The sequence below is a fragment of the Filicampus tigris genome, chromosome 17, assembly GCF_054856515.1.
Source record: "Filicampus tigris isolate MCC_2025a chromosome 17, RoL_Ftig_1.0, whole genome shotgun sequence".
NCBI classification, from domain to species: domain Eukaryota; kingdom Metazoa; phylum Chordata; class Actinopteri; order Syngnathiformes; family Syngnathidae; genus Filicampus; species Filicampus tigris.
In genome coordinates, this window is record NC_141233.1 from 16937813 (window position 1) to 16953346 (window position 15534).

A 15534-nucleotide genomic window follows, 5' to 3' on the forward strand; every position below is an offset into this window, starting at 1 on the left:
TTTATTTATCATCTAATCATGCTTTTTTTCAATGAAGTATGATTCAGTACCATAAAAAAGACAGAAAATAAAGAATAGAAAATCAAATAACATATCATCACTCTGTTCGAAAAAGGGAAGCGCACCGCTCCTCCCACTTGTTATTTTGATGACGCGTCACGTCCACTTACTTTGAAATAGAACCCACGCACATCGTGTGTGACTGGTTAGCGTTCGTTTGGCACAAGTCATACCTTTCCTCGCCGAGAACAAGAGCGGAAGTGTTTTTCTCAAGACTTTTCAAGTGGGTTGTGTTTATTTCGTGGATCATGTTTAGTTCTCCAGGAAGCGAGGGCGCCGTTGTTTTTGGTTCTGGGCGCTTCGTCGACGACCAAAGTGGTAAAGACCCGAGTGTGCGAGCGTGACTTTCTTTCTCGGCCTTTGCAACAACATAGCAGACAAAATCACCCACTTCCAGTGCTTCTCATGTGTTTCGTAACGATTTAGATGAGGCAGTACCCGTCGACAGAATGTACAGACTGTGGCGTTAGCTTAGGTTGGGTGCTCAACGCTAAAGCTAGCTCCTCGATAACTACCACCTTTCCTATTTTTCCTCACATTGCACACGGACACGTTATTTGGTTGTTTGCATCTTATACTGCATTTTCTCGTTCCCCAAGGGGATGGACAGGAGATCGATACCGATACCGTTTCAGTCTCGTTTCTTCCTTAGTCGAATTTGCCTTAAGACCCTTCATAATAATCTCTGGTCCATAAATTAGCCTCAGTGTTTCAATCGATTCCATTCATGTTTGTCATCACACGTGTTAGAAGATAAGTACAACAAGAAGTGCATGAACAAGAGCAAATAAATAGACTATAGTATTAGCTCAATTAAATAATCTGCATTTCGCATGTATTCAATTCAAATATACTGCACTTACAGGTAAATACAACTGAACTGTACTGAGGCTCCTTCCAGTTGCAACCTTGAAAACCTTCCGGGGATTCCTCCTCCTTACTCTAGATTTGGGCCAATTCAGACAATTCTGTGCTATAGCTTTCACAAAACACGAGTGCACACACATCAGATGTTCTGATTAGAGATGGATGATATTATTTTTGCAGGGCCAATACTCATTTGTTAATAGCCAAGGAGGCCCATAACCGATTTTTGAGGATGATGATTATCAGAAAAGGGGAAATATTGGCATCAATATTAAATACAAACTCCCAACTCTTAGTTTATTGAACAACTTTTCAGATTTGCAAACTGTTTATTATTATTATTATAATTTTTTTTTTAAATCAGCGCTGATAATCGACTTAGACAGTAATCAGTCTATCCCTATTTCTGATTACACTGGTGACACTGCATTAACAATGCTGGACAACAGCTGCAGGCAGTACCATGACTTTCAGTAGCATTCATTGCACAAAAGATGAAATTGTTGGCTACCAGTTGGAGCCCTCCAATGTCCGTTTGTTGCTACCAGTAAGCTGTCGTTGTTGCATCAGAGGCCCACTTAGATTTTGTATCACTGTATACAGCGGAAAACTTTGATGTTTGTTCAGTTGCCCTGTCTTTTTGATTTTTCTTTGTTAAATGGCTTTAACTCACGTCATGTTGTCGTTGCAGATGCGGAGACGATGTTTAAAACGGATCGCAGGTCCTTGGGCTGCAGCTGTGGCGCCGACTATGGCAACTGCGCCATTTCGGTGATTGAAACGTTGCGTTGACGAGCATCAGGTGAACGTATGTCTGTCGAGACCCGTGCCTCTTATTGTTTCTTCCATTCTTTTTTCAGTCTCAACTAATGCGTCCGGGTCAGCCTCCCGTCTGCCACAGTCGAGGTAAATCTGAAGAAGAAAAAAAATGCCACAGCTCTGGGTTCTGAGTATTCATTTTTGTTTCCTTTTTCCCCCTACTGCAAGTAGCTATCTCCCGTCTATGAATTTTGTGTGGTCACTGGATTTTTGCCAGCAAAGCTTAAAAATAGAGTTTTAACTGTAAAACCTGAAACATCGATTCCGTGTGTATATGGCGGAGACGCTGCGGCCTTCTCTGCTGCCGTCTCGTAGTGACGTAGCTGAAAGTTGCTCACAACATGGATCAAAGGACCGACTGTACACCTCATGTATTGCGCGTGTGTGCTTAGTCTACATAGCTAATGCCTGGAACGAAATCCCGTTGGGTGAAAAAAGAGCGGCGGTGCATTTGATGAGACTCTCCATGTATTGGATGCCCCTCCTGCTGAAAGTTGACACCATGAACGACGCCTTCAAGTGGGCGACGCGCATCGGCCTGCTCAACACGCAGTGAGTCACTTTGTCAAACTTTCGACATAGGCAGCCCCCGATGTGAGCGCCCGTGCCCTTGGCGAGGACCGCCGACATTTAACGTGACATACAACGTCAGAATCGTCTTTGTTACCCAAGTGTGTTAAAGCCCACAAGGAATTTGCCTGCGGTAGTTTGAGTCGCGCAAGTATTACAGCAACTATTAGTAAGCAACTATTACAAAAAAAAAGCACCCAAAAGATGATGTGGAAGGCATGAAAATGCGAGCAAGTTTGCAGTTGAGCCGCTACTTACTAGCCGTGCAGTCACAGCAGTCAAAAGTGGCATGTTTTGATCGTACACATTTGCAAGTAACAATGATGTTCAAATAGTATGTAAGGTCATAACTTAAAAACTATGTTTACATGATTTTAAGATGTTCTCAAGCTTTCACTCTTAATTTTTATTTTGTGCGTGTGTGTGTGCGTGCGCCTCGTGAAGTGACCCTACCATTGTGAGTAAGAAGATACTGTACAAGATCGAAAGTCTGGAGGCAGTTCTCAGAGCTCTGGAGGTCGGATCTGTAAGTCCAATCTTTTGATGCTCCAAACGGCGTCGTCCTCTCTCATAGATGCTGTGCCTCAATTAGCCAATGGTGGCCTTGTCTGCTTTAATAAATAACAATAGAGATCTCTTAACTAGGCCCAGACTGATTAATGGACTGGCCGATTTTTGTCAATATTTCTCTTGTTGTAAATATCAACTAATACTAATGGACATGTACTGCAAAACAGTCAAACGTTCTATTCATATCTTTGTTTTTGTAAGCTTCAAGGGACATTTTTTGTAATTAATCGGTCCATTACCCGGTTATTGGAATTTTATTCTGCCAAATATCGGAATCAGCAAACCGCCTAAAAAAAAAAAAATCTATCGGTCGGGCCCGAGTTAAAACGCTCACTCTAATTCCAAGTTGACATTCCTGAGCTCTGGACCGATTGTGTGGCAGTGGCCAGATAACGTCCAAGGTTGCCTCCTTCTCCCTCAGAAAAGATAAGACTCACAGTTTTCGAGCTGTAATTTTTCTCCTATTGTCGTGTTTTTCAGTATAACACTGAAACATCGTCTCATCTCTACTTTATCACTACCAGCTTCCGTGAGGTAAGTCTGAGGCTGTGTGTGCGCTACTACATACTGTTGAGCATAGCATTTCTCAATGCCTGTTTTTTTTTTTTTTGGGGGGGGGGGGGGGGGTGTTTGGTTTTGTTTTGTTGCTTGTGTGTGCACTCAGCAATTGCCAGATGCCCTCGAGGACGCTTTACAGTTCATGGAAGAGGCTGGGGAGCCCGAGATCCGCCGTCGTATCCAGGAACTGGGCCACAAGCGCACTCGCTACGCAGCTTTGTCCTACATGTTTATCGAGTGTAAGCCAGCTTTGCTGAATGCTTTTCTATCCGTCCGTCAAAATCTCAAGGCGCAGACAATGGCTCCTGCAGTCCCGCCTTCGCCGCCATACCAGAGTGTGATCACCAAAAATGCACCTCTTTTGCACCAACACGCTCTTTGTCTCTTTTCAGTCATCCACTTCATCATTGACATGGGGAAAGATGCGGAGGGGATGATGCAGTGGATGAATTTGAAGCCCACTGATCACATCTCTGCGGTAAGACTTCATGATAAGAAGTTGTGTATAAAGCACCTTAATTTGACGTATTAGTTGCCTGTGCTTCAATTGCGCCGTTTTGTCAAAGTGCATAATATTATCCAATTCAAATCTGTTTCTTTTGACAATGCTTTCTCTCTGCACTTTTTATGCGCGTCTCATGCAGGCAAGTGACTATTACAAGAAAATAGGCAACGATCTATTTCAGGAGGAGAAGTACCAAAGAGCAGTGTTGGAATATACCAGAGCCATCAAAATTAAGTATGTTTTCTCCCCCGCCCACACAAGGCTGTGTGACTATAAATACATTTGGAAGAATTAATTTCTTCCTCTCCTCCGCCTCGCTGTCCCAGCCCTGAAAACTACGTCGCCTTTAGCAACCGGGCACTTTGTCACACCCGCTGTCAGAAATTCCTGTAAGTACACGTCTTTTTTTCTCTCGACATCTGCTTGAAAGTGCAAACATTTTATTGTGTGGGGCTGATGTTCCCCTAAACACAGGCACAGGAAGCGAAGCACATCACAGGCTAACATAGCCAAATGGTACAGTCGACCGGAGCTATTCACGTGTGCATTAGTTGGCACTCCTCTGCTCACCGAAACCCCGCCTTGTGTTGCCCATGCAAATGCTTCGAGGCGTCGGGGAGTGTTTATTTGACCAAATGAATTCTTCTAAAGTACATGATTAACATTCAATTAACATTTTCTATGGATAACCGGGGTGGAGAAGTATGAAAACCTTCCAGACAAAAAAAGAAAATTAGAAAACAAACAACAAAATGTTTTTTGTTTGTTTTTTTTTAACTATGGGCCAAAAAATCAGCAAATCGGCGGGTGCTGAACTGCGAGGGTGTAACGTACAGCAGTCTCAAATTTTTTTTTTTTTTTTTTTTTTTGTGGGCCCTAATGGTGTCATTTTGCTCTCCTAGAAGTGAAACACTGCCCTGCTGCTGTCCACTTTGTTCTATCTCTGTGGGACAGCAACCTGTATTATATTTGTTTTCAAGATTTGTCATTGCAGAAGCAAAGTGTGTGGATCTTCAAATGTGACCCCCTAACCCGTTTGATCTGACTCTTTCAATTTTTGGTTGTTACAAGGTATTGGAAATATTTGAATCTTTTTTGTGTGTGTGTGTATGTATACAGAGAAGCTGCTGTGGATGCAAAACGGGCCACTCTGATAGAACCGTGCTGGACCAAGGTACTTTTGTCCTTCCCCAGTAGTGAAATGGGCTTCATTCATGGGTTTATGTGACTGTTATTTTCATATTCTCGGCCCACAATAAATCTCAACGGTAGCAGACAATATGTTCATGTCATATTGAGCGTACTTTTTTGTTTTGTTTTGTGCGCGACTGACAAGTTCTGCGAATTGATTTCCAGGGCCATTACCGCTACTGCGAGGCTTTGTTCCTGTTGGGCGAGGTCGAGTGGGCCACTCGGGCCAACAGCTTGGCGCGAAGTATGTGCAGGTACAACAACGAGGGAGTCAAAGACCTGGAACAGCAATATGTCAAGTTTACGACCGCGCTCCAAAAATGCAGCGAAGGCAACAAAGGTGCGCACGGCCCACAGGGGGAATTGCGAGCACTGCTTTCCAAACTCAAACTTTTGTTTCCCTTTTCAGTGGAACCCTCGAAGAAAAAAAACAGCATCGCGGAAACCCCTAAGAAAACTAAAAATTCAAGGTAAGAGTGTGTTTACCGAAGTCAAAAAGTATTAACTGTAGATTTTTTTTTTTTTTTTTTTTTTGCAAAGTTATTAAAACAGGTGACAATGGAACGTGACTTGAATCATTCCTTCTTTTCCCCGCCAGTAAACCGGAGGCCTCTAACAAGTCGACTGTTGTCGAGACGCAGCAGCCGTCAGGAGCGGGCGATGGCAATGGCAGCAATAAGAATAACAATAATGATAAGCACAATGGGGCGTGCAAGGTATGTGAACCGCAGCTGACGCACAAGGGGTCACGACACACCCATTGAGCACGCAAACTTCTCGTGTTGTCGTAGTTAAAGTGAAACTTAGCAGTAATTTGTTCCTGTTTGTCTAGGCGGCCGGAGGGACGATGAACAAGCAGAACCAACCAGGTAGGTTTCGTTTAAGATTTTAGTTTTGTTTCTCTGTCTAGGGTTGGGTAATATGGTCTTAAAATAAAGTCTTTGATTTAAATGAATGAATTAAAAAAACAAAAAAAACAAACGGGTTTGTAATTATTTTCTTCTTTTGACTTGCATTTTTCAAAACAAATTTTGCTCGTTTACTCATTTGCTCATTCTCTCTTCTTGCATTTGTTTTATGTCTTCTGTCTTTGTTGAACTCGCATTAAGTTCCACAGAAATAATAGAACGCCTATTTATTCTAGTGCTGTCGAGAGATTTAAAACATTGAGAGAGTGATGGATTATGATTTGTAATTAATTGATCTAATTCATCTATTTTTTAATGTCACTTAAAAATTGCTGAGAAAAGCCCCAAAGCCACACCCCCAACAGCTCCAGCACAAGCCCCACATGCAAAAAAACCCCCAAAAAACACTCTTTTGACACCCCTTATTTATTTATTTATTTTAACAAATGTGAAACTATTAAGTGGAGAAAAGAAACGTCCCTTTTGTCATAACATGATCCCTAATGATAATAACGTTCAAGAGCACATTGGTTGCATCATTTGTTGTCACGCCTCCTCCAGCTCTTTTTCAAAAACGGGGTCAGAAAGGTCACTCCATATTGCGAGCAAATCACTAAGTTGGCCACACCGACGAGCCTCGCGCTATTTGTAGAAAAGTGTTTGTCATTCCTTTTTCATTCTAGCCAAGTAAAGATCGTCCTTGTGGTATTGCAAACCTCTGATTGACTTATGTTGTCTCTGCAACAGTTAATGACAACAAGATTGCTGCTGCAAAAGAGCCCCCCAAAACTCCAAAGAAGAAATCCGCGGCCAGTAAGGATGTAAGAAAATTTGTCGTCCTCTCGAGTGACTTGGAATCCTGTTTGGACTTTTCAGTACAGTATATTGCGGTTATTTTATGCTTGTCGTGTCATGCATTTTCTTTTCTTTTTTTTTTTTTAACACTCTTTGTTTTGTTTTCTAAAATCTTTTTTTTTTTTTTTTCCAGTGTTCATTGTGGTTAACTGTAGTAATCTTGGTGTGTTCAATCAAATCTGTTTATAAAGTGTGTTTTAAGTGTGGGAGGGCTAAAATGATCAATCCCGGCAATAAGCAGGGCTTCACCGTAGAAGCAGTATTGATTTTGTGTGGGTTTTTTTTTTCCCCCTGCTTTAGTCCTCACACGCCTCCCCTGACCGAAGCCGATTTCCCAGACAACCATTGAGTCACGTGATGAAGACTGCCCATACTTACCTGATCAAACAGTGCTATTACAACGCCGACACCTTCTTCAGACACGCGGTGGACTCCTATACATCGGACGAAAAGAAGGCACTACTGCACCGCTGCCGACATTGAATTATCATTTGATTTTGGACATTTTCAAATGTTTTTTATTCATTCATTTTTGTTTTTGAATCATCAGGAACTTGGATTCTCTGCACTGGATATGCAGCTGGTGCTCTACGGCCGTGTGTCCGCCCTGACGGAAATTGGCAAGCCTCAGGTGACATACAAACGCAGTGACCCCCGCCCCCCATCCCAAAATAAAAAGATTAAGATAGACGATTTATGTAATTAGTGCTCCCAGGAATCGACGGAAACTCACTTGTAATGCTGTTTAATAATACAGGTATTTTGTGGAAGATTCTAAGAATATTTGATCATTTCATCTCTTGATTATAGTTTTGCACTTTTTGCCAATGCGTGCATTCCTTTTGTGCTTCAATATGTATTTTTCTTCTCTGTAACAGGAGCTCGAAGAAGCACGAAAACTCCTGGAGGAGATCAAATCGTACGAGGAGAGGGTTTTCCAGTGTCTGGTTTCCTACGCCCAGGGGAGAATTTACCTCAAAGAGAAAAAGTAAAGTCGCTCGCTGCTGGTGGAACCGATTGACGTTTGGATCATTTCAAGCAAAGTTGATCCCTCTTGTCAGGTTTGCAGTGGCGCTGGAACAGTTTGAAGATTCCATGCAGATGGTGAAGAATCAGATAACGCCGGGCAAACTCACCTGGCCGCAAACCAACGAAATTGTTAAAGAGACTGATCTGGAGCATTTTAAAGTAAGATTACACAGAAGGCTTAGTCTGAAAGCATTTGGGGTGGATTCTGCCACCTCACATTGTATTTTGCTGCTTTAGGAAATTCTAGAGGATTCCATATATTCGTGCAAATTCCCTCCCCGGCCCGATGGCACCTGTCGATATGAGAACTGCCTCTGCCCTTCCAAAAATATGTACATCACTGACCCGGACTTTAAAGTGAGTTCATAAAACTGAAGAGCCATTATTTTGGAGTGTCAATAAATGCTGACACTCACTTCACCCACAGGGCTATGTAGAGTTGAAGTGCAGCCAAAAGTGCCTCATTGAATACCACAACGCCTGCTGGAAAGCGTTCAAGCCGCCGTCCTTTGATAAGAGCGAGAAGGTAACATCCCCGAACAACATGGCGCTCTTCCTTTGCCTCCTCAGGACATTTTCCCTCAACGCGTTTTCTTCCTTTGTGTGTGTGTGTGTGTGTGTGTCCTGCGCACTATGTAGCCGTGTCTGACTCCCGACTGTTCGGGTATAATCGATTCTATTAAAATGATTGACGCAACGGGCCTGACAAAACGCGTGTTGGTCACCAACCGAAGGGCGGAGAGTCCGAGGAAAGTCAAAGTGAACCAGAAGCCGCCTACGTGGTGAGGACTCAATTTTCGAGTTACTCGTGATGATGATTTTTTTTTTTTTTTTAAAGAAAAACTTGTTTTCGTTCCAGTGTGAAGAAATTGAAGGAGAAGAACAATTGTAAAAAAGAGAATAATGATAATAAGCCGACCTTGGACCACAAGGCCACCGTCAGTGATGAGATTCCACGGCCCAAAACAAACAGCGCAGCGCAGACTCAACAGAACGGTATCAACACCTGTTTATCGCGGGGGGGGGGGGTGCGGGGGGGGGATCCATTCCTGACCTACCTGCACATGTAAACGACTTTTTTTTCCAGTAGGCAACTCCCCCGCATGCTTATTGCCTTTTGGTTCCCATTCCCAGCCTGGTTGCTGTACCAAGATCGAGTCCTGGTGCAGGTCAGTCAGATGATGCAGCTGCTGCGGCAGGAAAAGGCTCTCTCGGCGTCGGATGTGAGCGGCTGCCTGAGGCCCTGGCTGGAGCTGGACTCGGCGCGGGGCAACCGGCTGGCCGCCAAGATGCTCAACTGGGAGCAGGAGCGCCTGAAGACGCTGGACCAGGCCGTGGAGCTGCTCCTGGAGAGGAGGAATCGCGTTTGGGCGCGCGTCTTCATCCAGCTGCTGTCAAATACTTTCAATATTAACGTGGAGCTCAGCCGCTGGGCGGGACGGCTCAACGATGCAGGTCAGAACTCGCGTTTCATCTTCCTCATCCTCCCTTTCTTAAGATGATGATCACGGAAGCGTGTGACTTGCTTTCTGTGCTGTATTTTGAAGATCTGAAGGCCGCCAAGTCCTTCGTTGAACGCAATGCTGACCACCTGGATCAATTGGACCTAACCCCGCTCTTGACCTTTGCCCCTTTGAAAGAGATTATTTCTGAGGACTCCCCCCCTGGCTCCAACCTTATTTTAAGCAACTTGACTGATTATGTCAAACAGGCTCCGCCGCATGAAATGAGACTTTTTATCTGGACTCTTGAGGAGCATAGGGGCGTTAACAGTTCGTTTAATATTTTACTTGATGAGTATTTTTTTAGTATGATTGGTATGTATTTACACCTCATATTTTTATGTTTATTTATTTGACCTGGCATCATCATGTGACCAACTGTTTTCTCCCCCCCCCCCCCCCCCCCCCCCAGATGGACATTGTTCTGTTCTAAAGAAGTCTGATAATCAAAAGGTAAGCAACACGAGTTTTTACTTTGAGTCACCAGCCACAACGTTAGGCACACCTGCACCACCTGAGATCCGATACAAGCACGTGAATAGCAAGTTTGAGAGATGATGATGATGATGATGATGATGCCCAGTTTGATTTGATCGGACTACAACCATGACAGTGGTCCTTAGCGCTCATTGACAATATAGCGTGTCTTTGTCAGGTAACACTTTTGACAATGTCTCTTTCAGAATTTTCCTGTGAGTGATAAGAGTCGAGGGCGAAAAAAGAAAAAAGAGCCAAAGGTTAGTCCCGTGTAGTTGGGAAGCATTTTCTAACGACGCGGCTCATGGCTCAGTGTTGCAGAGTTACGGACGGTATTGGCTGTATAATGACCTTTTTAACAGCACTGAATCCAATGTGTAATTTGTGGCCTTCTCAGGTTCCAGTTTTTGCCGGGTGGGAAAATGACCCCGCCTATGAGTGGGAGCAAGAAGATCCGATGTAAGTGGCAGTCGCCAGTGTGAAGACGTCCCGTCGGGGTGTCAGAATCGGTTTTGTAACAAAGCCCATCGTTTTCGTCAACAGATATTTCCTCGACCCCAGCGAGCCCTTTAGCATTCCCCGCCACCTTCGAGCACAGGTAGCCGAGTTTGAAGAACAGTATAACGGCACAGGACACACCAGGGAGTTTAAAAAGATTTTGGACAACAATCCAGATCCCACCGAGGAGAATTTGTATGAGTGAGTACAAGCCTCAGATGGTCACCTTTTCCCTACTCGAGGTGGGAATGAAGTTTTGGGACAATACCAACGTGTAGTGGGCATAGAATAAGCCTTTAAAGAAAGTCAGTTTACAAAATAACATGTAAGTTATTTTAACCATGCGTCCATTAAAGGACCTATTATGTTTTTTTGTTTTCATATTTCATCATGAAATGGCCAAAGCCCAGGAAAAAAAAAAACTGCCAATGCCAAACTGCGGATGTTTTTGAGGTTCACTAGTCAGGCAATTAAAACCCCAACTAATGTGTCCCCTTTTCTTGTTGTAGTTACTTTGCACAAATTCTGGAGGAACACGGCCCCCTGCTTGCCGACGACCCCCTACTGCAGGGAGAGATGGAACACTTCCCGCCCGCGGCTCACGCCAAGATCGGACAGGCTGGCGGCTTTGAACGCTTCCTGCTGGAATCCCTTCGCTTCATTAAAATCTGTGACCGCGTGGGTCTGGCCAAGCACGCCGTGGCCCTGCAGCAGGCCGCCCGCTCGGACCGCCCGCGGCCCCGCCACGGATTTTCATCCAGCCCCAATCTTCGTAACGACGAGCCCTATATAACTGTCGATATGGACGAACTCCCCCCACCGATAGACAAAGGCCCTGCCAAGCTTTCGCCCGACGACTTTCAATCCCTGGATCTTTATACTTGCGAGGTGGACGAGTCCTGGGAAACGTATTCCTATAGTGATTTAAGTGTAACGCCGCCTGAAGTCATTTTGAAGAAACACGCAGAAGTACAGGTAAGTTTGCAGCATTTCAGTGTTGGATGGTTACATAATTTTGGGTTGGATGAAATTGGGCCAGGCGGTACAACCTTAAATTTTTGGGGGGGTTTTCGTGCAAAAAAAAACATTTTAATTGTTCCCCCTTTGCGCATACATAAAGAAAATTACTTTTTTTTCTGGTTTTTTTTTTTTTGCTTAATTTCTCATAATGGCAAACAAGCTTAGAAATGTATTTTTCCAGCTATTTTTAAAAAAAATTTTAATTTATTTTTTTTCCTTCCCATCAAATTCCAGAGGAATAATAGAAGTAAATATTTCTGCTAAATGCATGTCCGGTGACACCTGGGTGAAATATTTGCAGCTTGCAAGCGCCTTCATCAGGTCAAAAGTTTACAATGTGGATAAATGACTACCGTCGTTTTGCACCATTAAAAACGGCAACCTGTATGTATTTACGCAAAGTGCAACTAACTCTTGATTGCCTTCCGCCAAGCACCTTTGTTGTCATACAATCATGTGAAAGCGATTCCTTGCTTCTGTCAGAAATGTTGCTAATTAACCAATCGGTCGAATCCAAGTCAATATGGAAGCATACTAACACCCACTACGCTTTGTTTTACTTCATGCTTCAGACATATCAAGCAGTCAAAGACTGCGTTGCGGTCAACACGGAACCTTTGCTGCCTTATGAGAAAGTCCAGGTCAGTTCTTGTCCATGAACCGTCGTCCACATGTCGTGCTGTACGTTTGTTCAACAAACAGTCGTTCACCAGGGCGATATCAACAAAACGGCCAAGCGTATTAAAGAAATGGTGGATGAGATGAGGCAAATGGCAGATGACCGCGAGCTGGTGGACGAGAAGCACAAAATGACCTTGGCGTCCTTGGAGAAAGACATCCAGGAAATTAGTACCAACATAAAAGTGAGCTCCAGAACGGGATGCCAAACCGGCGGATCTGGCTCGTGTCTCAAATCGCTCTCTCCCCTCTCCCTGTCAAGGTTACGGATAAAGAGTTGAACCTGTTCCAGCAGAAGCTTGAGGAGGAGGTCAAGAAGGACCAGAAGGAGAAGAAAGCCAACCAGGAGGTGCTGAAGGCCCTCAAGATTGAGACGGATAAGTTGGTGGAGGAACGAGCGAGGTCTGTATGGAAATCCACACAACCCTGTTTAAAATGGGGCCTGAAACTAAATGTTCCCATTTGATCACGCGCAGTCTCACCAAACAAGTTCGCGCAAGCAAGGCCACCTATGACGAGAAGTTGAATAGGTTCTTGGAGCTAAGGTACGTCTCGTTCTAGCGCAGTACACTGACAAGAAGACTTCAGCGGGATGCTAATAAGATGGGTTCTCTTTTTTTTTTTTTTTTTAATTCCATCTTCAAGCAATCAGTCAGCGGCCGAGAAGATGAGTCTGGAGGATGAGATCAAGCGCTCTAGAAGCTCCATTGCCGCGGCGACCAGGAGGTCCTGCAGCGCCCAAGTAAGCTGTTTGAACTGTTTTGTAACTTGAGACAGTTTAGCGCAGGAGTCGCCAACCTTTTTGAAACCGAGAGCTACTTCTTGGGAACTCATTTAATGTGAATTGCTCCCAGTTGGTTCCACGCTTCTTTGGGATAGGGTCTCGAGGATTTGATTTCCCCCTGACAACATTGGATGTTTCTCTGTATCCGTTTGAAGAAGCGCAAATATTTTGAGACAAGGAACAAAAAAAAAAAAAAAAAAAAAACCCCCGGTAATCCCGACTTTGCTCCACCAGTTGTCCGTGCTGGAGAGCAGTCGGGATCAGCGTCTGCACGGCCTCCACGCTCAGCTGGCTGACGCCAAGACTCTCCTGGGCAAGATGGATGAATATGTGCAGCGGTAAGGTGCCGAGCAAAGCCGTTTAACATATGACAAGTGCGGTTTTACACGTGGACTTGACTTAACTTGAAGCGGTTGCACTTGACCGGCAGATATCCCTCCCTGGAAGCGAGCAGACAAAACGTCAGAGTCCAGGTCCAAGAGCTGGAGCGGAAAATTGCTGCTTCCGAGGTACACAAATGGGCTGAAATGCTCAACATAGAGAGTGTTACTGCCGTGTTGCTGCTCTGTATAAATGGCACCCGTGTGGAATTTTCTGCCTTTAGGCAGTAGTGTATGAAGCCCCTTTTTACACTGTCCCAAACGCCACCACTTTTGCTTTTGTTGTTGTTGTTGTCGTCCTGTCAATGTAACACCTTTTGGCAGGAGTACCAGTAGCCCTTTTTTTAGTCTCTGTTCTGTAGAAACTGCTCCGACACAGGATGAGCAGATAAAGTTGGCAAGTATCAAAAGCCCAAACAGACATGATGGTGGTTGTGGGAAAGGGAATTGCACGAAGCCTTACTGTACATACAGAACAGCAAAATGGAAGTAGGGAAATGACGGCTTTACGGTAACGGTGTCGTCTCTTCCGAGATACAACAGTACAAAGTGGTCAGTGACCCCCTTTCACTCTATTTTTGAAAGCCGGGCTCCTGGACAGAGGCGGACAAATGGCAGCCTTTCTTTCTGCCTCTGATGGGGCAACACTAGCCGAACGTCTTGATTGTGTCCCCAGACCCAGTACAAGGAGCAGGTGGAGCAAGTCAAACGCGGCCAAGAGGTCAAAGTCGTGCTCGGTCGTAACCAGACGGATCTTCAAGTTTCTCTCGTAAGACATTGAGTGAGAAAGTTGATGAGCGTTGCCGGACCATGACGCTTGCCTCTTGACTCTGCTGTCCTTGGTGAAACGTTGCAGCTGTCCTCCAACCTGGCCGCGCTCAGCGTTGCTCTCGCGCCTCCGCCGCGGCCGCCGGCGCCTGCCGCGCCGGCGCCTGCCGCGCCGGCACCTGCCGCAGACACCCGGAACGCTGCCGGACCCGCACGGGCTGCCGGATACACTGTCTTTGAGAAGGCCATGGAGCGCCTGCTGACCATCTTCCCCGAATATACGAGGTGAAAACAAAATGGTCGTCACATTCAATCGTGTTGTGCCAATTCGGTAACATAATCAGTGTTTTCCTGCACAGTGCCCCCCCCCCCCACCATTTTTTTCTTATTTGTATTAGTTAAACCCCATCAGCCAGCCTAACTCTACTATCCTTTTGTCATCCCCCCCCGCCCCCAAGGTCAGACTTAATGAAGTTTTTTAAGGATCTGCGGTCATCCAACGGCGGCAGTCTGAGCAGCATGAGCTTGCAGGATGTGCTCAGTGCACTCAGCCTGCTGATCCTGGACCATAAGGTAGACAGAGCATTTCAAAGTCAAGCGTCTCGCCGCGGCGTCATCACGTTGGCATTGGCTGTGTCCTCTCAGGAGGCCATTGCATCTGAGACCAAATCCAAGAAGACCGGTGTCGGGGCTGCGGCTACGCCCCCTCTGGTAGACCCATCGCCCATCTGGCAGAAGTCGGGGAGCCAAACACCGCTCGGCGTCAATGCCGTAAGCTTAAATAATTCACATTCGTGCTGTCTTTGTTTATTTATTTTTGTTTTTATCCTGTACAGCACAGTTCAATTGTATTTGACTGTTTTCCCAACGGGTGGCAATGGAAGAATGAGTGACCGTAGCTGTACTTTGTTACTGTGTGTCAGTGTCGGCCAAGTATTTGTTGAGGCGGTACTCGGCAAGCGCTGATCCAGCGGTTTGCATCTCGTGCGTGTAATTGCAGCTGAACTTTGAGGACCCTTGTATCATCTGTCAGGAAGAGATGAGTCCATCCGACTGCTTGGTTTTGGAGTGCAGACACGCCTTCCACAAGGAGGTGAGTTGGACTAGGTCACGTATTTGCAAGTCAAAAGTCTGAAGGTTTCTACAAGTACTGTGGCAAAAAGAAAATCAAGCAAGTTACATCCATAGTCTTGCTCCGTCTCACATCAGCCACTTTGCGTTTCATATTAGCATGTAGCGTCAAAAGCAATCTCTGGTCACGTTCTCGCTTTGAACACGTGTTTGCGTCCAGTGCATCACATCGTGGCTGAAGGAGAAGAGCACGTGTCCCACCTGCCGGAAGGACACCATGTTCAAAGACTTCCCTTTGCTGCCCGGTAGGAGGCGCCAAGCCCCGTGATGTCAACTCTCTCCATTTTATTTTAATTTCCCCTTTCAACTTTTATGTACCGGTAGATGTTCTTGGTCACGACTAATAAAAAGTCAAGTTGAAGTT

General features: G+C 45.2%; 1 protein-coding gene across 2 annotated transcripts; it reads left to right on the forward strand.

Moving 5' to 3' along the window:
* The first annotated feature begins 160 nt into the window (after positions 1-160).
* ttc3 (tetratricopeptide repeat domain 3) lies at positions 161-15531 on the forward strand. Of its 2 annotated transcripts, none has more exons than XM_086012274.1 (44): positions 161-378; positions 1619-1698; positions 1788-1833; positions 2139-2298; positions 2761-2842; positions 3367-3420; positions 3551-3683; positions 3837-3922; positions 4089-4183; positions 4276-4338; positions 5069-5123; positions 5306-5480; positions 5550-5610; positions 5739-5856; positions 5973-6009; positions 6796-6869; positions 7204-7359; positions 7454-7534; positions 7782-7891; positions 7965-8091; positions 8170-8289; positions 8360-8458; positions 8572-8714; positions 8792-8928; positions 9067-9387; positions 9480-9749; positions 9847-9887; positions 10118-10171; positions 10309-10370; positions 10455-10610; positions 10919-11384; positions 12002-12070; positions 12143-12292; positions 12370-12509; positions 12584-12652; positions 12753-12849; positions 13126-13229; positions 13322-13400; positions 13948-14040; positions 14128-14324; positions 14498-14612; positions 14685-14810; positions 15040-15132; positions 15331-15531. In XM_086012274.1, the coding sequence occupies exons 1-44, from the start codon at positions 309-311 to the stop codon at positions 15436-15438; spliced, it is 5172 nt and encodes a 1723-aa protein (XP_085868400.1). In that variant the 5' UTR covers positions 161-308; the 3' UTR covers positions 15439-15531. The 2 variants fall into 2 exon arrangements, with proteins under 2 accessions (XP_085868400.1, XP_085868401.1); XM_086012275.1 differs by having other exon boundaries at positions 222-283.
* Positions 15532-15534: the final 3 nt, after the last annotated feature.

Bases quoted from the DNA above. Each gene is read 5' to 3' on its own strand.
- ttc3 (XM_086012274.1), top strand. From the start codon at position 309: ATGTTTAGTTCTCCAGGAAGCGAGGGCGCCGTTGTTTTTGGTTCTGGG. The intron at 5,481-5,549 runs GTGCGCACGGCC...TTCCCTTTTCAG, and splicing joins ATGCAGCGAAGGCAACAAAG to TGGAACCCTCGAAGAAAAAA. The intron at 8,715-8,791 runs GTGAGGACTCAA...TTTTCGTTCCAG, and splicing joins AACCAGAAGCCGCCTACGTG to TGTGAAGAAATTGAAGGAGA.